At 39.0% G+C, this 21,771-nt stretch overlaps 1 protein-coding gene across 1 annotated transcript; it reads right to left on the bottom strand.

Annotated features, from left to right (window-relative positions):
* Nucleotides 1-253: 253 nt before the first annotated feature.
* INTS8 (integrator complex subunit 8) lies at nt 254-20,863 on the bottom strand. The gene is made up of 25 exons (XM_010174779.1): nt 20,724-20,863; nt 20,248-20,319; nt 19,050-19,101; nt 17,894-18,076; nt 17,279-17,386; nt 16,407-16,562; nt 15,828-15,928; nt 14,656-14,797; nt 13,419-13,489; nt 13,098-13,273; nt 12,097-12,230; nt 11,353-11,463; nt 10,481-10,682; nt 9,841-9,962; nt 8,625-8,809; nt 7,127-7,160; nt 6,396-6,452; nt 6,257-6,318; nt 5,080-5,198; nt 3,169-3,272; nt 1,888-1,938; nt 1,116-1,189; nt 969-1,033; nt 822-865; nt 254-537 (listed from the first exon to the last, which is right to left on the bottom strand). Exons 1-25 carry the CDS (start codon nt 20,840-20,842, stop codon nt 421-423), a joined length of 2,661 nt encoding a protein of 886 aa, XP_010173081.1. The 5' UTR covers nt 20,843-20,863; the 3' UTR covers nt 254-420.
* Between the last annotated feature and the right edge of the window lie 908 nt (nt 20,864-21,771).

Raw genomic sequence — 21,771 nt, 5'->3', positions numbered from 1 at the left:
TGCTTCACTTCTGTGATAAAGGGACAGTACTAGGAGAGATGGGTATCACTCCTCCTCCCACTTTCAAGATGCTCCTACCTGTGCCCCACGGCCAGGGACAAGTATTCTACATGACACTGAGCAGTCCAAAGCTGCCCTAGAGCATCAGGTACCACCCCATCCCCATTAAATACATGCTCTTAGCAAACTTGAATTTATGTCTTCTTCAAACAAGCCATTGTGGAACTAGCTGAAGTTGCTTCCAGCCTTCTGTACAGTTTGTAAAAATAAGGGGTTTATTATAAGATTTCAACTATTTCTTAAAAGTAAAAGATACTAGACTGTAAATGTTGTATAAAAATTTAAATGAATTTTAAAAATAAAGTCTTGAAATATTTTTTTTCACTTCCACACATTTTATAATCGTCTTCCAGTGTTAGCCTAGAAGTAAAGCTTTGCCATTGCTTGAAGAAACTTCTTTTTTCTTCTCTGTGCAGCAAGCTGTAGGACTTCTTCAGGATTACTGGCATTCAGCTCTGTCTGGCCAATGGCTTTTACCTGAAAACAAAAGCAGAGACAGTGCTAGCAACAGTCTTTCTAGTCAAGCTGGTTTAGTACAAGCCACTTCCAGCACTAGTTCAATGGGTGGGGTTTTTTTTTTTCTTCACATGCCACCCCACAAACATCTGAGTACAGCTTTACACCAGCATCCAGCTTCTATTAAAGAATTCCACTACAGAATTACAACTGGAAGTGGCAATTATTTTCAGAGATAGTTTCAGGGAGGAGGGAAAGACACGCTAAGTAAATCCCAACCCCCAAAGTTCCCCGTGTTCACTTACTGCTATCTGCCGCTTGTCTGTCTCGCCTCGTTTGTGGTGGAGATCTGAGGGTGAGTCAAGAAAAGACACTTGGGTAGGAAACAGACTATTTCCAGCCATGAACATCCAGCATGAGCTTTCTGTAGCAGTATTCTAAAGAAAGGATACATGTCAAATACTCCAAGATGGTGACATCCCAGATGTATTCGTAATAAGAATCCATGGCATCGTGGCTGAAAGAGAACAGAGGTTCCATCAGCTAACACATTCACAGACTGAGCATACATCATATCTGAACTTTGTTGTCACATTTACCTGTTTTGTTCCTGCAGTGCCTTAAATGCAGTTTTATAGTCCACTTCTCGGAGGAACTGGCATAAAATAGCTACCTGTAAGGACAGACTCAGGTGATTTTCACAGCCTTAATTCCCCACCAACTGAAATCTTCCACACAACACCCCAGTAATCCCACACCACTTCTAGACCCAACCAAGTGCTTGTCTCCATGGCGAGCAAGTTCTGAGCACCTGAGCTTTGAGAGCCTACACAACTCATTCTGAAACACCAACAACAGGAGTAGCTAAAAGGAAGAAAAAGGGTTTTTACTCAATTCTGAAGGGACTGACCTGACTTCCAGGTTCCTAAATACATTTTGTAGCTCTTAAATCAGAGCCCAGTGTAAGCCTCGTTACTTGGAGAACGAATAAACCCACTGAACAAAAATGGCCACATGCGGTTATCACAAATAACAAGGCCAGGTTCCCAACACCGCCCCACTAGCACCGTGCTCTCTCTTAACCAAATTTATTTTATTTTTTTTAAAGTCATCTATATCCTAAGAGAAAAATGGGATAAAAAAACCCCTGACTATTTATACTTTTTACAACATTTCCAAGTATATGTTTATTTACTTGTTATTTGGGTCCTTTTAGTGTTCGAGAAGCAACAGTAGCAACAAAAAAATCTGTTCTATTGCAGACGCATTTACAAGGAAAACTGGATTTGGTTTTACTTTTTAGGAAGTTCTCCCTTTTTAACATCAAAATATAAACAAATGTTTTACTTAATGCCATGTTCCATCTCTTACCTGGGTGTGACAGTTGAGTAAAGAACAACACTTGATCATTCTTTTTATCACCTACAGAATGGTTAAAAACCAAAACACAAGTTATGAAATGCTACTACTAGAACACAAACAGCAATTTTTATTTTTTATGTATTAAATAGAAGGGACCAGCCAAATAATTCTGTACGTTCTTCTAACCTCCCCCAACAATTCCTGGGGTTTAGCACATCCACTGATCAGCTTCCACCACTGTGGAGACTTCCCAAGAGCATGATGTGTGCTACAGAACAACGCAGTGTTTGTAAGAGAGTTGGGCTGTGGTCTGTTAAAAACCTTCACCTTTATCTCCTGCCACCCGCTGGAAAGGCCTGACCCAGGTGGGAGTAGCAGAGCGAGTGGGTTCATGGGCAAAAGCTCTCACACCGAGGCACACACGTGCTGGCGAGCAGCAGTGCTGCTGTATGACAGCACAGCAGTCCCAGCCAGCACACCAGCACCCTGGCAGCCCAGCATGAACCATGGCTTTGACTGGGCTGTGAACATTCCGGATCCCAGATGGTGTCGGAAGCTCTCACTTGCTGCATGAAGGGGAACATGAAAGGAGCAGCTCTCGGACAGGTTACATACATAACTTCCTTCCCTGGGTCTAGGCAGTCATGACAAGCAGCTCCTGCCTACTGCCTACTGAAACACAGTCTGCCAGAAACACAGTGGTGTCCTACCGAGCAAGACAAATGCCTGGATAGAGGTTAAAGTGGCAGCAAGATTCCACCAGAACATGCTGTGGCTGGGACTGAAGATTCCCCCCAGCACAGAGTTATGAAGGGGTTTGCACTCACCCCCCACTTGCAACTGACAAGCCACTTGTTACACCAACTTGCAAAGTACACAGGTACATGCTGCACTGTCCTGAGCTGCTCTGCCCGCCCGGCGCTGCGCAGCACGCTGCGGTCCCAGGGATGTGTGTGCTCTTGGCTTTTCATTTGCTCACTACTGCATGGAGACCAGTACCAGTGCTCTCCAGCTGGCAGCTCTGCACACTTACTCTCTACAAACTAACAGCAAAGCCACCTATGCTTCAGCAAAGGAGAAGCTTCAGGTCTTCTATGGCCTCCAAGCAACAAGCGAGGAACAATGGATCTATGAAGATTCATATCCCTAAATGCATCAGACAGAAAATCTTACAGGCTACAGGAACGTGTGTGTGTGTGTGTGTGTAGCAGTTTTGTCTCTACAGAGAATGAGGAAGCTGACTGAATCCAAAGAGGTATTTTTGTACATTTAAATCCCGTTTTAACTCACCTGGTCTGTGTACACATCTGGTGGTACCATCTTATTAAAGAAGTCTGAGCATACAGCTCCTGCCTGGAGATAATAGTGAAGCGCTGCTGAATACTGATTCGTTGCTGCAGTAGAAAAAAAGCAAAATAAGCTCTTAAAAGTAAACACACCAGTTACTTCTAAGACTCAGATCAACTGTTTATAGAATTACTCAGACACATGTATCTCACAGCTGAATTCTACTGGGAAAGAGACTTGCCTATCATTGTTTAAAAAGCACACACCCACAGGAGGTGATAAAATAGCAACAAAAAAAATACACAATCAGGACAACCAGTAACACAGGCAAAGTTCTGCCTTTTGAGAATTACTTTTTTACTTTTCAGGTATTTGCTCTTAAATCCAACCACTTTAGAGTGGAAAAGACGCTTGCCTTCACTGAACTTAGCACGCAGGTGGTAGCGAGCTGATGCCACCACACACGTCTCATGGGTCGGCACTAGTTTTACACCCAGTAAGTTCTTACTGAACTGTCATGAAGATGGCCTTCTGGGGCTCCATGGTGAGAGCAGTCTGGTCGTCCACAGAGCTTCTGAAATACAGACCTGACACATGCTGGGAGTGCTCCAACCATTGCTCTTTCAGCTCCCAGCTTCTGAGGCTTCCTACATGAACACCCTCCTTCTGGGATGCTATTCCACTTTGTAAACATCCAGTAAGTATTGACAGTTTATAACCTTGAATCACTGTCCCCCATCTAAGGTGACAGCCCTAACCACAAGACTAAGACCCCTCCCCTCACCCCCAAAGCATCTTCTAGACAAATTTGTCTCCTTTGGAAGCAACAGGCTGGGATTTCTGCACTACATCTTACTGCACACCACGGACATCCTTCCAGCGTGTTGGAAACATGCACCTGCCTCCTGCGATAGCCCGAAGCACCAGCAAGTGGATGGCAGAGGCACTGCACATTTCCTGCTTTTCTGCCAGAAAAGAACCATCTGGCTTAAAGGCTAAATGTCACTAGACTGCTCTCAACAGATAACTTAAGCGGGGGCAAGAAATGCCCAGCTGCCTCTGAGGACAGCTATGGCCATGCCCTCCTTAGCACACACACCAGTAGTACCGTACTTGTCTGGCTACGTTTTGAAAGTTCCTTCTTCAGCACCTACCTCTCTCCACTCCACTCACGCTATAAAGTGAGCCCCAAGAACTGACTCTAAATTGAGGATAATTTAACAGAGCACAGCATCTCACAGTCTGGGCAAGATTCCCCAGGCAACTGCTGCCCTGGTGCAGTCTGGGTGCATGTCATGGTGCCTGGAACCTGAAACGCTTATCTTCCAATTCTGCTGGCTGCTCCCAGCTGAGGGGCAAGGAGAAGTACTGGGAAAGTGGCAGGGGAGGACAGCACAACAGGAGAGAGGTTCCCATCCCAACCAATAGCAGATCAGGAGTTCATGCTTCCTCATTTACAAATCCCAGATACTTCCCTATATAAAATACAGATCCTCCCTACTCTGCTCATCTGCTCCAAAGAGGCTGATCTCCACATTTAAACACGAGCACTATTCACACACAACTTTCCATCTCACTCAAGAAAAGACTCGAATGTTAGGGGTCTGCATAATCACACCACTCAAGGACCAACTGCACCTGCTACAAAAGTGAAGTCAACATTGACTCTTCCAGTAAAGTTTCGTTTACCCTAAAAGCAAGTCCGCATGACCCATCAAAAGGCCAGTCTCGCTGTGGGCTTAGACAGCCTCTCAGACAAATTCACCCATCCTACTGCATCTAAACATTTTAGACTCATATATCACTTGAGCTTCTTTTCGTAAGAGGAAATAAAAAGGAAGGTTATGTCAGGAAAATCTCAGAGAAGCAGGGTACCCTACACATGTGCTAAAAACAGACATTGGTTTCACTTACCGAAATAAATATCTGCCTGAATAATTAACCAGAAGTGGTTGTTTGCGTTGATAGTCAATGCATAGTTGACTAGCTCTTTTACCGTAACAGCCACAGCTTCAAAGTCCACTGACTGAAGACTAAAGGAAAAAAGGAAGAAAAATAATTCCTAAATTATTGTTTTGCTTTTTTAAACAGTAATGTGATTTCACATTTAGTTGAAGTCCAAAGCATTAGGTGGCAAACAAAAATAACCCCAGGAAAGATTTAGTGCTAAGAGTACTGTTAAATTGTTTCAATATAGTAGCTCTGACAGAACAAATACACCTTCCACAGACTCTGACAAAAAGTCGGAAGAACTTCACCTGTAGCGAACATCATAAACGGGTTCCGTGCAAGAACGTACGTTCTGGGTTTCAAGAAGTTTGAAGATAACACCTGAAACCACTACAAATCTATCACAACACCTGCATAAATAGCCCCTGACAGCAATCTCTGGAAACTTGTGGAACTAGCTTAGAAAGGAAGAGTGGGAATGGTTTGGTGCATTGCTTGGGGAGCCTTTCCCAAAGCTCACGTGGAACCTCCATTTCTGAAAACATGTTTTTTCTCACCCTACTGCTAAATTCTGGTAAACCTGAAAACTACTTTCTTCTGCTTAACCTTATAACATACACTGAAGTCCACATCAGTAACAACGAGACTACTCAGTCGGAGCCGTTACAGGCAGATTAACCACACTAAGCACTACACGCTCTCTCTCGATGCAGACATGGAACTTACACCAGTGAGCTTCTAGCTCCACAGAGCCTTGAAAGTTCGCTGGAGAAATACAGTTCAATCCGGCCAGAACAAACCAAGACACCACAGGCCACTTAGTACTTTGGCAATTACTCAAACACAACTCAAAAACATTAGTTATTTTGCATTAAAATCCTACATAGTTACACATAGCTCAGTAAAGCATACAGCTAAAAACCCCCTCAGTTTCTTGTGCCCGCATCTCCATCAGGATCACCAAATCATGAGCAAAAACCCCCACGCAATTAGGTCAATCTGCCCGCAAACAGCAAGGAGTCAGTGATGCCCTTACATGGCAGAAATCACACGAACACACAATAACTAGCACACAGGGCTGGAACCAAACCAGCTACATGAATACATATTTTGAAAACTGTATTTTTAATTATCATCTTACTTGGGGATGGATGAGGGCCAGATGGAAATGTGCTCTGCTGCAATATCATTCACAATATCTTCCTAAGAGAAGAAAGATGGTAAGAGAGATTACAAAGAACCATTTAAAGAAAACCAAGTAAGATCTTTGTGATACTAACCCGAACATTATGAAGCTTGACAAACAGCGACAATATTGTGGTTAAAACCAATGGCTCCTGTAAGGAGAAAGAAAAAAAATAACGTATTCCCATGAGCTAACAAAACTCTAAGCAGTTCTGACATCATTATAGTTTCCTATTGAAATAGGACAGTATTTTGTTAAGAATCCTACCACACAGGATTCTGCAAGAAAGTTTCTGTAGGAAGTCTTCAATTACTTCAGATTTTCCTGAATAACTGCTTGGATATAAGCTTTACTTAGGTTTTACAAATCTTTATGTGTTTCTGTGGTGGGGCTCCTCCTTAGCCATAACCTTAAGCTAGGTATACTACAACTTCCTATACATTTACAAACCCACGAGGTATAAAACAATCTCCCTTCCCCTTACATCTGCTGCTTAGTTACGACACAAGCAGCAGCTTCCTTCTCCCACCAAAAGGAATGCTTTACTTGATGACAGCTGGAATAAAATAAACGTTGTGATAGCTGGATTAAAATATACTCCTAATGTTAACAGATCTCCAGTGTCAGAATTCAGGATGGCTTGGGGTTTTTTTAACAACCTATTCCACACTGGATGGTAGGTATAGTAAATTGAGAAGTTCTTCAGCCACACAGAACACCTGCACAGCCATCAGATTTTCTGAATTTAACAGGAAAAGTTCAGAAAAATATCACACCAAAAGAAAGTTCTGGTTGCAAACACATTCTCAGACCACTATAACTTACCCGCAGCTTTTTGATGAAGGACAGCAATTCACTCCTAAATTAGAGACACAAATATCCGTGTAAGTAATCATCCACAGTAAAGAATACATGCAAGCTTAATATACATGAAATGTGAGTCAGTAAAGCAAGGTTTTCACCAACCAAAATAGTCCTTCACCTTTAAGTTTACAAATGCGGGGTACAGAAGTGAAAATGCTCAAGCTGGTCATTCATTTTTATTACAGTCACTGGTGAGTTTTACATTTAAAACAGGTTAAATAAGAGGTATCTGTTATTCCATCAAACTATAAAAGGCATGAAAATCACTTTGTAGTGAGTCAACCATTGACTCTAAAAGGGAAAGCAATTGAACTCTACTGTAATAGGATTGCAACAATGACCTACAGGCTTACAGAAGAGGGTACACTGATAATTTATAATGTACATTGATTTCCCTGTCATGCCACATCAGAAATTGTCACCACGAGACACTCCAGGCAAGCACAGCCTGTTTGGAAAAGGTTTCACTGCTTATTTTCCATAACAACAGTTAGTGTCCTTTACTGTTTGAATCAGAGAGATCAGAAAAGGTTCAGTATGCTAAAGGACATCTGTACTGCTTCCTTTTCCTGGCCAGAGTATACAACTGAAACCTGTAGCAAGCATGTACCCTCTTCCACCCATTCCACAGCAGCATAAGCAAAAGCAGCTGGCCTTCAGGCACACATTAACCTGATGAGCTCAAGAAAGGCAAAGCAACAGTCAATACTTGGACAGGGGCAACTTTTCCAAGTTTTTAACAGGAAAAGCTGTTCAATACAGTCATACATTCCAGAATTTACCATAATAGGAAACTTATAATCAGGCTTGGACTTCAGAACAGGCTGAAAACACTGAGTGAACAAATCAGAGTCCTGAATCAATCAATCAACGAGTGAAGTATAAGGCTAGCAGAGGTTAGGTAACTGACACTGAAATTACTCCAGTCAACAATACTCTCTTCCTTTCCCTCTCCACAGGGGCTCAGTTGAACTAAAATGTCATTTCAAGATTGAATAACATCTAGCTTGAGATTCAGATACCTAAAGCTAAGCGTAGACACTTATGCTGTGAGCTTGGTGTTTAATACAGTTACAGAAGCAGTTAACTGGTAGAGTCCACGGAGTCTGCAGAGCAATGCTATTCCGTGTGAAGCAGACATCTCCAGTCAGTCAGCTAAACTGCCCTCGGGATGCCACCAACTTTACTGGAAGGTCTATGCAGATCATAATGGGAGCACAGGCACATAAGCTTTGGCGTCTGGATGTTACCCCAAATCCCACACAATCCTCTCTCTCTTGAAAAGGAAAGCCAACACATCATCGCTAATACCCAACGCTGCCAGTGAACAGATATTCACTTGGTAGAGATCTGCTGCTGCTGCTGCCACCACTCTGATAGTGGAATCAGATAGTTCTTGAAATGAACATGGGACCAAATGTACAATTCAATCTTTAAAAATAATTTAAAGAAAACGCACCTGTACATAATACCCAGTGTAGACTCCCTGTGTTTTATCAAACTCACTCTGCCATCATTCCCCCGCTTGTGCTGGTTGGATACGCTGCAGATTTGAACGACGACTTCCCACAGGTCTTTAGCTGTCCGTCTACTTTCTTTGGGACCTGGAAGTTCTTTGCATGTAGCAGCCAGCAACTGTCCCAGCTATGCAATGCAAGAGAAAACATACAGTAACTGTATACCCACTACAGCAAAGGAATTGTTGGTATTTAGAATCGCTAAGCGAGCAATTTTAAGTTACAAGCTACAAAGCAATGTGACTAAACTTTGCAGCAGAGGACACTGATGAGGAACCTGGAAGACAGAAATGAAACAACAGAGGATTTTTGCTTTTATTAGTTTCCTGAGAGTGTATTTCATTACTACAGGCTTCAGAAAACAAGTTTTACACTCTACTTAAATATATTGCATAAAACTTAAAAGCCATAAAATACAGTTTTACAAAGACTGGCTCCCTAGAACTCCCTTAACTTTCATATAATAATTAATCTGAGCTGAATCTGGCTATGCAGAAAAATGAATCACAAAATGGAAATTAGGAAATACCACAGGTAAACAGAGCAGGCCAAAAATGAATCTGTCCTGTAATACGATCTGCATCATTCCCTGACTTTGAAGTATAAACATTGCTGTAAAACTATTTCAAAAGTAAAGTTTAAAAAAAGGCAGTGCCCGAATGTCTCCAGAAATTCAACACTGGTGCTGGGTTCAAAAATGGAACAACCATTACAGTGCATTTGGAAAACAAGTGTCTTAGGAACAGAAAAACAACCAGACGTGAAGCCCAAGATCTGCACACTTACACCTCCTACATGAATCTAGGCTGAGGTCCATCTGAGAGAAGAGTCCTTCAAGGAAGTACTACAGGGTTTCAGTCAGCTTATAGATCATAACCACACATGCCTGATGCTTATGGACCCACTCTCAGCTGGCAGCCAACAAGGGCCAAGATGCAGTTTGTTTCATCTGTTCTTACAGCACAGCCTCTGTGTCTTTTGCCAACTGTCACGCTTGTTGCTTAGTCCTGCTGTCTTCCACACCAGAGTTAACTCATTATAGCCAAAAAACTCAATACTCTTGAGACAGAACAGTACATGTTTTAAAAAGTACAAAAGACTTCAACAGGAAATAGTCAATTACAGCCTGACAAGACTTTGAGACTGAGCACTCGTTACCTTCACGTAAGGATTAGTTTGAACCAGAGGTAATGGAACTTGCATGGTCAAATACTCATTCTCACGCCAGTTTAACAGGAAGGCAACACATTCTTCAGCTATAACTTGTCGAAGAGGAATATCTGGAAGAAAAGCAGTTCTTTTGTTTTGGTTTGGGTTTTTTTGAGAAAACACAGTGTTAAATGAAAAGAAGCTAAACCCATTCCCTCTAGCTAGCCATTTTTGCTCCTTATCTATCACAAAAAACACAATGCTTAGTCCTACAAGAGACTTCACCTCAGAAAATTAGGAGCAACAACAGCTTCCTTCAACCACAACAGTGAAACCAACTTTAACAACTAGCAAGACTTTTCAGGTAAAAATGCAGACAAGTTTATCCTGTTCGAATCCGTTAAGTGGCACTAAACAGAAACTGTCAGTGTTTAGCAACACGCAGGCATCATGGAGCTGCTGTTCTCATTTCCAGCTTCTAAAAAGTAACCAAACTTCTAAAGACTCACTAAAATCAGTATCAAACTTCACTATTGTTTTATCAACTATACACCTACATGGTAGATCTGCAATACAAAGTTGGGGTTTTTTTTCTTTCTTTCAAGCTTTGTGCTTTACTGCACCCTACAGAATACAGCAATGTACTTACCAGGTACTCTCATTTCCAAATAGCCTCGGACTCTGCTTATGAGATCAGAAGGAGGACGTTCTCCAGAAACACCAGCTCCAGCTTCATGAGTGTAAATGTCCAAAAGTAGCATTTCATTCAGCATGACTTGACGGAGTTTTGGTGAAAATTCTGTCACAAGCTCCAAGCAAGCAGCAAAAAGCTGTTTTGCATGGACAAAATCCTGCAATAAAGGGGATATGCATTAATGGTTCCTAATGGATTCTTCAGGGAAAAGACTAAGAGTTAAAGTGCTGTTCAGCTCTATCCTGGCTGAACCAGCCTTGGCATCCATTATTGTTATCACCGCCCAAGCAACAGATTTGTATTTTTTAGTCCTTTGGACTTGCTATTAAGCTTAACAGTTCCAGATTTTTCAAACAAAACAAGCAGCTTCAACAAAACCATACCAAAAGTAACTACTGGCATATTAGGTACAGTTTGGTTTTACCTTGTAGTTTAGCAAACTACGGTATTGTCAGTTACAAGGCAAAGAAAATAGCATTCCAATAAATTCCTTATGTAAAACAGCCAAAAGAACAGCACTTCATATGAGTAAGTCAAATCATTGCTTGGATTAGATGCAACATGGTTTAGTACCTAACCAAAACTTCATGGGAATGAAGTTATCTCCAGGTCCAGCTCAGCAGAAAGCCATTATACTTGCTCTACTGATGGAACTTTGTGAGACAGAAACACTTAACCATTATACAACACAAAGAGCTTTTTACTACATCTCCCTCATCTCCCAGTCTTTAAATTATTTTTCTCAAAAAGAGCTTTCTGTATTTTCAGTGTTGTTAAAATTAATTTGCCCAAAGTAACTCACAAGTAACTTCAGATGGTTTGCTCACCTTAATTGCACAGCAGTGTAATCCCTTTGCCATAAGGATGTAAACCAAATCCCTAGTCAGATTGTCTTTGATTCCTAAAATAACATTGCCGTAAACATTTGGTACTTCCCACTGGGAGAGAAATACACAGGACATTTGCACAGAAACAGGTTTTAGAATTCACGTCACTGCTTAAAACATTGAAAATAAAACTCAAATATTGAAAATTATTGACAGCCTAAGTGCCAACTCCTCCATTTTTACATCTAATCAGAAGTAATGTATTGCTCATTTAGAAGTACAATAAAAATGGCTAGCTACCATACTTTGTTCATACTCTAAATATGCAGAGTAATTGGGAGGGGAAAAACCAAGACAGGGAAGAAATCCTTACTTAACAAAAAATATTCTCTTCCCTCTCTCCTGCTTCCAACTTTTAATGACAGGAATTTAAACTAAAATAATAGTGCTAACAAGTCAGCACACTGAAAGCAAAAGCTACAGAAATTTGTTTTCTCACCAGGGAAGCTTGCGATACAGCCAGTAACTCTTTAAAACAAAGGCTATGCATTTTGTTTTAATACATTTCATGGAGAATGTGAGTTTAGACATGTATCATCGTTCATATTAAACCACCATTGGGCAGAGGCAGGAAAAAAAAAAATCACATTGAGGATCTATGACAACATGTTTCCTGTTCTCTGCAGTATGATACCTAACCAGTCTTTGTATTACACTCTCTCACGATCACATCAAATAAATTACCTTATTTGAAATTGTCCAGAATTGGCGTTCTGAAGTCATACCATGCAACTCAATTAAGATCTGGCGAATCCTCCAAGGATCTACTGACAATATGAGCTGATGTTCAAGCTGGCCAATATTGACACTTGCTGAAGCTAAAAGAAAAGCAATCAGGTCTCCAGTGCATTCCTTCTTTATGTAGATGCTTACATTTCCTTAGTATATAACATTTTAAACATAACACAGTAAGAATGGCAGATACAGCAATGTTTTTGTAGGCCACATACATCCTTTTGTGCCCTTTCACAAACACCTTGTGCCAGCTTCACAGCTCCCCTGACCTAAGGGGCTGACTGCAATGGCCCCTTTTCTCATACCAGCAGCTCTGAATATTCCCTTATCCTCGCTACAGTGAAGCATTAGGTCCAAGATCTGCACAAAAAAAAGTGTTCTTATATTTTAGTGAAAATATGCATTTTCACAACTGGCTTAAGCCAATGCAAGATGGCATTAAAGCTGAAAAGGTAAGTTCTTTCCAGAACCATGTGGCATCTCTTACGTTAGGTTTGACTTGTGCAGCTGCACAGCCAGCCAGTTATATCTGGGAAATGAAGTGGCCAAAAAGATCTGTGTTTCACTTTGGCAGGTTTAAAATGTCATCCAGATGGGACTCCTGGTTCAGCTCATCACACAAGCACTAGTGCCGGTCTGAGTCCAGAGGCAGGGTGCCCATTCTGGGAACAGCTGCCACATTCAGATTTGGTTCAAACCAACCGCCACACCTCTCTCACTTTGGCCAGCTAGGACACATTCACTTCAGCATATCTATTATACTCAGTGGAGATAGAAGCAACTAACAGCCACCTTCTTGAACAAGTAGGATATTCACCAACTAAATATGGGAAGTATTCTCTCTAAAAACATTCTCTCAACTTTTTCTGAGAACAGATCTGCACATAGTAACCTCAAGCATAGAAACAGGGAACTGCCTGCATATAAGTTAACGGAAATGTGAAAATTACCTGGGATATCATAAAAAGAAGTTACGGGTTTTGTGCACAAGTTGATTCGAGGAGATCTCTTCCGCATTTGATCAAGGAGCAGTTTCCGTTCATCATCCTTCAGCAGTTCTATGAACAGCTCATGAGATGAGATCATGAAGACAAGCTGAAGGTCTTCCAAACCCAAACACAAGTTTCTAAACAAATAAAAAAGTAAATACATAAGCAGGAAAAAGTTGCTTATTTTTCCAGTTCTAAGTTCTCAAAACATTTACTGTGCTTTACACTTCTAATCATGTATTACATTGTTTACAAAGTACAAATTCGTGTTATCTTACATACTTGAGAAATGCTGCCATTTTTCTCTTCAGCTCTTCAGAAGCATTTTCCAAGTTTATTGATCTTGAACACACCTGGGAAAGCAAGCAGTAAATAATTAAGTAGTCCCTTAGAACTCTTTAAATATTTAGTTAGACACTGTTACTGCCCATTTTTTTTTGGCTCACAATTAGTATCAGGCAGTAACCCTCTCTCAAGGGAGGCAACAAGTTATCTGATAAACAGGGTCGCCATCACAGAGGGATCACAGTTTCTTTCAACCCGTACACAAGACCGGCTGTTTGAGAAAACTGTGATCTGCCCTCAGATACCATTCAAGTTCCTGTTCCTCTAATATTCAGGCGTGCTGATGCTGAGTGACATAGTGTTAGTCAGCCTCACAAGATCATCAAGTGCACAAAGCACTTTTACATGAGTTTAAAAATGAACCAATATTTCTAAGTGCAGAACCATAAGATTCACCAGGACAACAGTTAAAAAGAATAGTAGTTGAAAGACAACTAGATAGTTGAATTTAACTGCCAGCTTGCAATTTTTTTTTTTATAAATATGTTTAAGTCCTAATACAAGCAGTTGATAGAACAGCTTTTACTTGCTCTGAAGTACAGAGTACTGTCAGTCAATTTTTGCCAGATGCTTGAAGAGACAAGCAAAACACAAGGCTCAAATTAAGAAAAGAACATATGAAAATAACAGAAAAGCAACAAGAGAAGTAACTCCAGTTTGATCAATAACAGTTTCTCAAAAAAGTGTCACTGAGGGCAACAGTTTAAGTCTTACACATACAGTAACTCTGGATCATTTAATGACGTGTTAACCTATACAACAATTCAGGCAAGGGAAAGTGAAAGTATCTTCAACAGATACTTCTTTTTCTAGTATCTCTGCATCTTGGAAAATTCCTTTCTTCGTTCCTTGAAAACAAATGTTTACCAATATCTCTATATAATTTAATGAAGTCAGGAATTGCAGCAATTTCAAATCCAACCTGAAGCAACAGGTCAACACTGGTTCCTCCCCAACAGAAGGAAACAGAGCTGTGAGCGTAGATGCGAGACCGATTACATAGAGTGTAACTGTACTAACTGCAAAGAAGTTGAATAAAGTTTGATGAGTTACCTTAAAAAGTATTTTTCTCTGCTTCAGAAATTTGAGCATTACTTGCAACAATCTGGTTACATGGGGAAAGAGATCTCTCACTAAATACTGTTTCCCCTTCTAATTTCAGGTAATTTCTTACCTCAAGGAGGAAGTCTATTTTCTCTTTGCTGGGCTTCAGGAACAGTTGACAAAACTGAATATCAATTATTCGACCCTGCAATACATCACAGACTGTGTTGCACACGCAGACTTTGAAACAAACTTCATCCAGAGCATCATTCCTGCATGAACACAATACCGAAGATCACAGAATTTCTCTGACAAACAGAGTGAGTATCATAGCAAAGCTCAAGCTGCCAGATCCCAAGACAAGTTTAGAGCACATGCCTCTGTCCAAGACTGCACTCTTGAAAAACTTTACTCAGGATCTACTTAAGTTTACCCAGGACCTCATTTTTTTAAAAAGAAAATTCCCTTCCTGCCCACAGCTCTGTTTCACATGCAGACTTCATTGTCACTTCAGCCAGAACACACTGGAACTCCAGCTAGAGCAGCACGACTGACACACAAAGCTGCATCGCTTCTTGGCAAGCATGCCCTGAGACAGCTGACAGCCCAAAAGACTTCAGGAATATTTATACATCTCAGAATACCAATCATTGGATAAAAATAAAAACAAATAACCACAACCTATGGCTTCCTTCTCTTAATCCTTCTCAGCACTTCTCAGTTGGGAGCCATCCATGAGCTGCCCTTGTAATATGCCTCGTTCTCTCTGCTTATTATAAATCTTTTCTTATTATAAGCATACCATGCTAATCCTTCAGCTCTGGCCTAGTTCAGCAGTGCATAAGGCTTCTAATCACAGAGAACTACACTTGCCAGTGTTCCCAATGAAGTATGTCTCCTACAGTATTACTGCCAAGTATGGTTAGCCTGACCAGCTTTAAATTAAAGTTTTAGAAGACCTCTAAAGAGGCATTAACTTAGTTAAAAAAAATTTATATACATATATATACACACATACACATATATAGGATCAATTATGACTTTTACCACTTTACTGATTTATTTATGTAAGTGTTAATACTCATTAAACTTTTTCCATATATAGCTGCAGTGAGACACATCACAACATAGCTCTTGAGTTGGAAGATGTAGTTTAGACTATTCTAACAGACATAAAGGCTGAAGTTTCTTAGATGCAAGTAATTTGTTGTTAGAAGATTTTGCATGCTTTCCATGAAAAACACAGAACTCCTGAAAACTGCTTTTCATTGTAATTGAACCGATCACTATTTAATGTCTCACCCTTGTTGAGCTTTTTGGAAGAGTTCTCTCAGCACCGATTGCCTGAACTGAACAGGTAAACTGAGGGTTAGATTATCTTCAAGGAATATCTTCACCACGTCCTGTAACACATAGTTGGAATAGTTAATGGATAATGCAAAAGATGATACAGATAAAGTAATTTTTTATCTGGTAAAAATGATCAAACTAACAGAAACAGTTTGCACCCATATGTAATACTAATATTCATTTAACAACCAGAAAGGGACCAAACAACCAAGTTCTCTAGCACCACAGAATCAAAGAAAACAAACTTGCACATCTCGGCAGCAACATTTCCTGAAATCCAAAGAAAGATTCCACCTGAAAATTCCATGCATCAGCTAGTAGGAATTATTTACCTTGTACGGAATCCAAGATATTTTAATCTAATATGTATCAGATTATGTTATATTCCTATATACGTTTGTTCTCAAACAGTATGTTAACCGTTAACTGGAGCACTTTATATTTATTAAAGTCCCTATCAGTTCATGTGGAATCATCCACATGGAATGATAAAAAACCTCAAATATATGTGGGTTTATTTAAGCACCCTACCTGATAGTTGCCAGATTTCATACAGCTATGGATTTGACTATAAGGAGTTGCCTGCTGAGATGCATCATCAGAGGACGAGGTAAGAACTCCACAAGCTTGACAGTACCCAGCTAATCGTTCTTCATCGATGGTAAAATGAGGTGATGATGAACCATTCTGAAAAGTAAGAGTTAATCAAATCTTAATGGCCAAAATATTATGAAACATAAGCTTAATTCGGAAACACAAACAGAGACTTACAATTTCCCCAAGTAACAACAAAGCAAAAGAACATGAGTGTACACGTTTCTTTTTTAATAGCATAGTTCCACATATGCTCCTCACAGCTTAGGCCATGGTTTATCTATTTAAATCAAAATCTTGAGTTTTGCAGGGGAATATAAATATGAAGCAAAATAAAAAAGGAAGCATACCTTAGCTGTAAATCACAATGTTGCATTTTTTAAATGGTCAGAACATCGACAATCTGACTTCCAAGGGAAAGTTAAGTAAAAAAAAATATGAAGTGCTATATGGTTACCTTCCTCAAAAACATATCACCACAATCAAAACACCACAACGGACACAGAACATACTGTTCAGTTGAGTTGGTATTAGCATCAGATGTCATTCTTGCATTTTGTTCATCAAAAGAATTAGTGTAAGAGAATATTCATTACAAAATGTAGAACAAAGCAACAAAATACTGCAGCCAATCAGTATCATTTCAAGCAAAGCACAATGTGAAAAAAATTGCTGCCAAAATCCCATGAAGTTTCTTTAAAGACCATGTGTACCATTAACAGTTACTAAATTGCTAAAGAAGGAAGCAATAATTTAGACACTTTTTTTTTTAGAAGAGTTGAACATACATGCTAATAAGACCTTGTTACCTTTGCAATCAACTCCTTTGTTCTGAAAAACTTTTCTTTAGCTTTTTCATGAACAGCTGCATTTGTAGATCCTTGTTGAAAATAGATTGCACCCAAATCATAGCAAACCTGCAAAGAGCATTCATATAAAACACAGAATCTTGGAAATTTACATAACATTTAAAGTCAACATTAAGTATTTCAGCTCAAACCTTACATGTACTTTAAACTATTCCTAGTTTTATCTAACGTACCGACATACATTGCATACCTTTCCCCATACAGTTCAATTGCTTCCTCATTAACTGAGATCTCAGTATGAATAATTCTGCACAGGCATTACAAAATTACAGAATAATTTCTACATAATCGTTAAAAACAATGCAATAAGCTGTTCTTGCCATATAATGGTTTACTCCAGAGGCTGGGGGAAAGTAAGGGGTTGGGGGAAGCAACAGTATTTACAGTGTTGAAAAAAGTTCTAATAATGTAATGAAGTCAGTATCTCACTGCATTAAAAAGAACACACAAAATATTAACAGAAAAATACTGCCATTTATCTCAAAAATATCACATAATGCTTTGTCTAAAGAAATAGATATAAATTGAAAGCCTTGAGTATAGAATGTAAGCTACCTGGCACTGTATCTCCTCTGCACTGATTTTCAGTCCAGCTGTGGAACTCTCTGTTTCTCCATTCACCATACCAGGCTCCATGGCTAATAAATCCAGAGTTCTTATAGTGTGGACGTAAAGATCTTTGTTTAATTTAAGTGCTCCTTCTAGGACGAGGATGGAATCAGCAGCCTGCTCTTTCAACTGTAATAGTTCAAATGCATTGAAAAAATTAAGCTCTTGGTTTTGAGTTTAGGTCTGGGTTTAAACAAACACTAGAAATGTAATAGTACAGTAACAAAAAAAATTGTCCTTACACACCTGTCTCATTGCTATGCAGAATCTCTACTTCTCGTACAGTGACGAAATTTGTGACTTCTACTTCAGTTTCAGGTACTCAGAGAAACAGAATCAAACCCTTATTTTCACTTGAAACAAAACACTTTTCTCTGTTTCACCTACACCTTTTTATCCATTTTTTGAGCATTAAGTTATGCAACAGTCAGACTGTAAATTTTAAATTATTATTTCACAGCTGAAACAAACCCAGCTTCTATGGGAACAGCATAATTTTTTCAAGAATTTTGATAACATATAAACTTCATTCATGCGCATCTATTTGAAAAAAAATATTAAAAAGTAAAAAATTGTAGAAAATTTATAACACAAATTCTTCAACTGATTCCACAAGTACAAGAGTAGGAAAATGAGCTAGGCTACTTAATGGAGGTAAAGGGTTTGTTCTTCCTCTTTCTTGCTTCTCTCAAAGGGAAATGCTTTAGGCACAACTAGCATTCCGTTGAAGGCTATATACAGAAAACAGCTACTAAATCCTTCTAAAAACACATTTTAAGAGTTGAATTTTGCTGCCATATGATTTTGCAGCTCAAGCATGGTATGGTCTTAATTACTAATCACACACTGATTTTCTAGAGTCTTGCTCAATTCATATGGCTTCAAGGATAGGCTGATGAAAGAATACTTCAACCACACAAATTCCACACCACACGCAGAGACCAAAATGCACTCAGTGGAACTTTAGCAAATACTAGAAGTGGCAAATATAACACAAATGTACTAAATTTAACAAAACCGTGATGCAATTGTTTAATTTCCTGTCCATTCATATTTACATGTAAATTCAAGAAAAAAATAAAGAGGGGAAAAAAAGTCTCACCACTTTCAAGATATTTTCAGTTAGTTCCTTTTCTTGCTGCATCTGATTCATCCTGGAAAATACAGAGAAGAGGGTCAAGATCTCAATCGTAAAGCAAACCTGCATGTTATTTTACTTCATGTTCTAGACCACAACAATTCATTCATAGTAAGTTTCGCTTAATTCCAGTTTAAACATCATTATGCAGGACCACTGATCTATATGCAAAATACAAAATTATATAATGAAAAGATAGTTTTGGATGAGAATGCGGTTCAATATAATGGAATTCAGCATGTTTTCGTTGCTTTTTTTCTTTAAAAAAATCAGATTGACAATATTAGCAAAACTATCATGAAGAAGTCAGTCTCCACAGCCTCAAGTCTCTTGAAGCTTCACTATTTAAATCCTCTCAAGCATGTGTCAGGGGCAGAAGTGTACTCATATGTTTAAAAATTAGAAGTATTTTTAAATTATTTCCCCACACGTTTTTATTCAGGATCAGACTCTGATACATATAGGACAATACAAGATTTATAGTAAAATTAGCAGTAGTAGTAATTTTAACCAACATACTTAGAAGACTCAAACAAGTATGGCCTAATAGTAGAGTATAAAATTAACATAAAACACATGAAAAGTACCACTGAGATACTCCCAACTTTATCAGAGAAATTTCTAATATAAAAGTAAATTCCAAGGACAGGTAGTAACTAAAGCCACACAACTTCTAGAATGCAAAATGAATACTGATTTTAAATTACATTTTATTACCAAATAATACGCCAATGAAGCAAATCAAAATACTTAATCACTTCTCAGATTATCATACATACTGCAGCAAACTGCTACAATAAAACAACTGTATTAAGCAAGCTACTGTAAGTTAAAACAGGATGCAAGAAATGTACCCTGTTCAAACTAGAGAATAAACCTGCCTAGACAAATTGCCATCTCCCTTCCTCCCATTTCTCATGCCTCCAGGAAGTCGCAGATACTATAACATATTAAAAGAGTGGGACGACAAACAAGTACATATATGTATCAAGCATATCTGACAAGAAAATAAGAATATACTTGAAATAAATGCAAGTTTTCATTCTACAACTAGCCATTTTAAGCAACTATATGTTATTAACATGAATTTAATCCATTTAGAAATTAAATATCTGATTACAAAATACACACAAAATTTAAATGAATGATGCCTGTAACTTACACATTTAACTGGGGTGGACCTGGTTTCACTTGCTTTACAGGAAAACTACTTTGAACGATGGTTCTTATGGCCCTACATAGGGGAGAAAATTAAGCAAAGAATGGTATTAGCCTCAGAAATGTAGTAAGCAGATTACATGCCTCTTAAAAATATCAGTTTATCATTTCAGACACAGTATACCATTAGAATACATCCTCTACTCAAAAGCACATCTAATATTAAAGAAATGCTTTTATGTCTATAAAAAGCTAAAAGACAGCAAGATTTTTTTTATCTTTATAAGGTGACACTTCAAACCACTAAAAAACCAGCTGGAGAACAGCTTTTCACTCAGCTCCACACTATAACCTACCTATAGATCACAAAATTATTGTTACTCTGAGATTCTTTCTCCTTCTATGTACAAGTATATACACAGAAGAAAACACTGTTTTGTTCTATCATGATTTTAAGATGATTGCCTCATAGTAGTTTACCATCTGTTGTAGAGTAGTATTGCCATTGCAGTGGTTGGGGGTAAGCTGGACAGGTCTACATCCACATGTTTAGTTCCTGGGGGAACTTTGCTGATACACAGAAGTTCATTCAGTAGCATGTTCAATACAGGAACAGACAAGCTATTAAAAAAAAGAGAATCAGATACTTCACATGGTAATCTGACTTCTGGAATGTTTAAATAATACACACTAGTATTCAGCACTATATTATTATTTAACTACCTGTACTTCCATGGGATGTATTATGTTTATTTAGCATAATGAAATGCTCTGTATCAGATGGCATTCCACATCAGGTCTGTAGAGCAGTTACCACTATTAGCAGTGTAAGTTAAGCCAAAGTGGAAGGTTGCTCTGACAGCTGAACTACTACTATGCATCACTGCATCAGTCAACACAGACACATCCCCAGAATTATCCAGCCAACTGTAATGGTAGGTCCCAACTAACAAGAAATTATTTTCAAAGTATTCCCAGATTCCAGATCATACTTCCAGAAGGTAAAAAAAAAGATATTTCCATTGCAAATGGAATTTCACTCGGGTAAAGGGAACATTTCTCTGTGCTACTACGGCTGATCTCCCTTTCTGCAGTATCCACTAGCAAACAGTGAAGTTAAGACTAGGAACTGGAATAGAACACTGTAGAGCATTGTAAGCTGCATTATGTAAAACAGACAGAACATTCCTTCATAAAATGAAAAGGCATGCAGGCTCGACCACATCACCCCAAGCTTTTGAGGTATAATTTAACAGAACTGAAATACTATCACTAACTTAGACCTTATTTGAAATTAAAAGTGACCAGCTACTGCCAAAGTACCTTTGATCTTGTGAAAAACTTGCACTCTTTGCAGCCAGCACTGAAAACATCCAGTGAAACTACATTTCTAGCAACTAAAGCCAGAATCCCTGTTTAACATAAGGGGAAAAAGAGAACTTCATAGGTCCTGAGGAGGACTTAGGGGTGCTGGTGGACGAAAAGATCAACATGTGTCAGCAATATGCGCTCACAGCCCAGAAGGCCA

This window comes from Antrostomus carolinensis, unplaced genomic scaffold (genome assembly GCF_000700745.2).
Source record: "Antrostomus carolinensis isolate BGI_N321 unplaced genomic scaffold, ASM70074v2 scaffold5889, whole genome shotgun sequence".
Taxonomy (NCBI): domain Eukaryota; kingdom Metazoa; phylum Chordata; class Aves; order Caprimulgiformes; family Caprimulgidae; genus Antrostomus; species Antrostomus carolinensis.
The sequence above is the reverse complement of the archived record's forward strand: the minus strand, read 5'-3'. Positions and strand labels throughout refer to the sequence as shown.

Excerpts from the sequence above, each read along its gene's own strand:
- INTS8 (XM_010174779.1), bottom strand. The coding sequence starts at position 20,842 with ATGCTACTGAATGAACTTCTGTGTATCAGCAAAGTTCCCCCAGGAACT. Across the intron at positions 13,274-13,418 it reads AAAATGGCAGCATTTCTCAA|AAACTTGTGTTTGGGTTTGG; the intron begins GTATGTAAGATA and ends TTATTTGTTTAG. Across the intron at positions 9,963-10,480 it reads TTTGGAAATGAGAGTACCTG|ATATTCCTCTTCGACAAGTT; the intron begins GTAAGTACATTG and ends CTTTTCTTCCAG.